General features: G+C 50.4%; 1 protein-coding gene across 1 annotated transcript; it reads left to right on the plus strand.

Moving 5' to 3' along the window:
* The first annotated feature begins 584 nt into the window (after positions 1–584).
* On the plus strand, positions 585–2,051 carry LOC128721162 (angiopoietin-related protein 1-like). The gene is made up of 3 exons (XM_053814886.1): positions 585–1,042; positions 1,123–1,746; positions 1,814–2,051. The coding sequence occupies exons 1-3, from the start codon at positions 585–587 to the stop codon at positions 2,049–2,051; spliced, it is 1,320 nt and encodes a 439-aa protein (XP_053670861.1).
* The last annotated feature ends 868 nt before the right edge of the window (positions 2,052–2,919 follow it).

Below are 2,919 nucleotides of genomic sequence, written 5' to 3' on the forward strand. Positions count from 1 at the left end.
TCTTTCCTTTATGAGCGCTCCCAGGCGGGACGTCGTGGGCGACGTTTACATCGGCATACTTCCGTAGAGCACACGAGTCTTGAACTTGATTTCATGGCTTATGGAAATCACTCGCTTGCCGTCGCACGCGAGAGGCCGGAGCTATAAATAATAGAGCACGGACTTAAATATATCGCCGCCAACGGAAAATTTATTCCAATCGCTTTATCGGCAGCGTTTAGCGATCGTGCCTTTGATTGCAAAAAAAAAAATAAATACAAAAAAAGCGGAACTATACGGTACTATAAATAAAAAAAAATGAAAAATGAAAAACATATTTCGCCATTGGTGTTGATTGGGCGTGAAACCTGTTATCGTGCTGGGCTAGAGAAAGCGGCCATGTTGGAGCGAAGGAGTAGTCTAACGGTTCTTACTAGCTCGGACCCCATAAGGAGCGACCAGCGTACGAAATGGTGCGAATAGCATGCGGAAACCGTAGAAAGCCACTCTGCTGGGCCCCTCGATGAGTCTCCAGGTTCCGATGAGGTTCCAGCCTAGATAAACGAAACTGCGACCGGCAGTCGTGATTTGAGATCAGAACGAAAATGAGGCATCTGCAGCTGATCGTGCTTGGTGCGGTGCTGCTAGCGATGGTGCTGGCCGTGGTGGGCGAACCGATCAAATCGGGCCACGGGCACAGCCATCATCATCAGCACCACCAGCATCATCATCACAAGAAAAAGCACAACCATCACCATCACCAAAACATGGTGTACGGGTTTGGCGATCCGTTCGAGTCGAATGGCCGCTGGCTGCCCGATGAGAACGACCAGTGCAATTGCGGTGTGATCGTGCAGAAGCTGAAGAAGCTACGCGAGAAGGTGTTGCAGGTGGTTGGGGCGTTTGATAAGCTGCTAAAGGCGCAGGTTGACCTACGGCAGATCAAGAACATGATGAAAAACATCGACATCAGTCTTACGACGCTCGGTGGCTTCGTGTCGAACAGTGAGAGTCAGATCGCGTTTCTCGAGGATCAAACGTCGGGCATTTCGCTGGCGCTCAGGTGAGTACTCAGGATCAGGAGCACTTGATGGCCCACTGTCCAATGGCCTTCAACTTTCGCTTGGTTTTTGCGGGTTTCAGTCGGGCCAAAACGGGAGCCGTGCAGTTGTTCACCAAGGAGATGTTGGTGGAAGCGCTCGGTCCGGTGAAGTCATCCATCGATTCGCCACCGCTCGAGGAACTTGAGGAGATCGTGTACAGCTCCTGTCAGGATCGGCGCATCGTGAAGACGGGCGTGTATAAGATCTACGTCAACATCACGAAGAGTATGTACGTGCTGTGTAGCCTCGATTTCGGACAGAACGCGTGGACGGTGATCCAGAACCGGTTTGACGGTTCGGAGACGTTTTTCCGGCCCTGGACCCACTATAAGCTCGGTTTCGGCTACTACGGATACGGCGAGTACTGGCTGGGACTGGAGAACATTCACTCGATGATGTCGGGCCGCGAGTACGAGCTGCTGATTCTGCTGGAGGACTTTGACGGGAAGTTCGTGTACGCCAAGTACAAATACTTCCGCCTCGATGGCGAGAAGGACGGCTACAGGTTGGCCAAACTGCACGGGTACATTGGAAACGCAGGCAATTCGCTCCAGGACGCTGAAGGCATGAAGTTCTCCACGTACGATCGGGATAGTGACAAGTCACCGGACAACTGCGCGCAGGAGAACCACGGTGGCTGGTGGTACAAGTCGTGCGGTGACAGGTGAGCTGACGCACTGGCGTAGAAAGGGAACCAATGGACCTGACACTGGGATTTCGTTTCATTACAGCAACCTGAACGGAGCGTACCGGAAGGAGTACTCGCACGATCAGACCGGCATGTTCTGGAAGGAGTTCCGCGGGCTCAACTACAGTCTGAAGCGGTCTCGCATTATGATCCGGTACAAGAAGGATCATCATCATCACAAGCCGCACTACCAGCACCATGGCTACCACAGGAATCACGAAGAGGACGGTGACGAAGAGGAACCAGAGTTCGAGGAGCCTGACTTTGGGGTTGAGTTCTAGTGCGAGGGTTTTATTTTGACATGGCATTTATTTATTTAACCTTTTCGCGCGCTCCTGCTGAGCTAGCTTCAATAAAATGCGCTCGTTATACACTCGTTATCGTCAATGGGGTGCATTCGCTTTGATCTATATTAAACTTTACACACATGTTGACAGGCGTGTGGGCATGATCGCATGCCATTTTGCGAAATGTTCGTCAAACGCGACAAATTTTCCGAACCACGGGAGAGCCTAATGGTGGGTGGCATCGAATCACGTTGATGTTAATTTAAATACCACCCAGCGGCGCCTTTATTGATAGCTATCGTATATTGGTGGGTTTGTGCCCACTGCACCGTGATGTATGTGTAATTTATATTTTGCATTACTACGCTTCATTTACAACATTAATTCTGTAATCAAACGGACTTCAATTAGTTGATGTTTTGCTGTCTTGCCTTGGGTATGTGATTGCTGGTCGAGTGAAATCTTCATATATGTATGCCGCTCAGGGACATTCGGGTGGCATTCGTTTCCCAGAACATGGCGCTGGTCAAACGTTACAAAGTGCATATATTAATATTCGCAATTTATTTTCTGTCGTAATAAATATTCTCAACCGCCCGCCTGTGCCACCGATGGGACATCTTCGCCCCCTATCCGTCAATGTTGCGGTCAGCTGCTGGCCATTTGCGTGGAGGGTAAAATAAAACAAACAAAAAAGAAGCCGCCCGTGAAAGACACTGGGTCGGAGGGCATTCCGGTGCGGGTGAGAGCCACGAGTGAATAATTCAAATTATTTTTATTTATTACTGCGCCCGGGACCATCGGAAGCGGAGATGATTTATCGATGCCCCTTAACGGGGGTGCAAGGCCGGGACTGGCCGAA

The sequence above is a fragment of the Anopheles nili genome, chromosome 2 (genome assembly GCF_943737925.1).
Source record: "Anopheles nili chromosome 2, idAnoNiliSN_F5_01, whole genome shotgun sequence".
NCBI classification, from domain to species: Eukaryota; Metazoa; Arthropoda; class Insecta; order Diptera; family Culicidae; genus Anopheles; species Anopheles nili.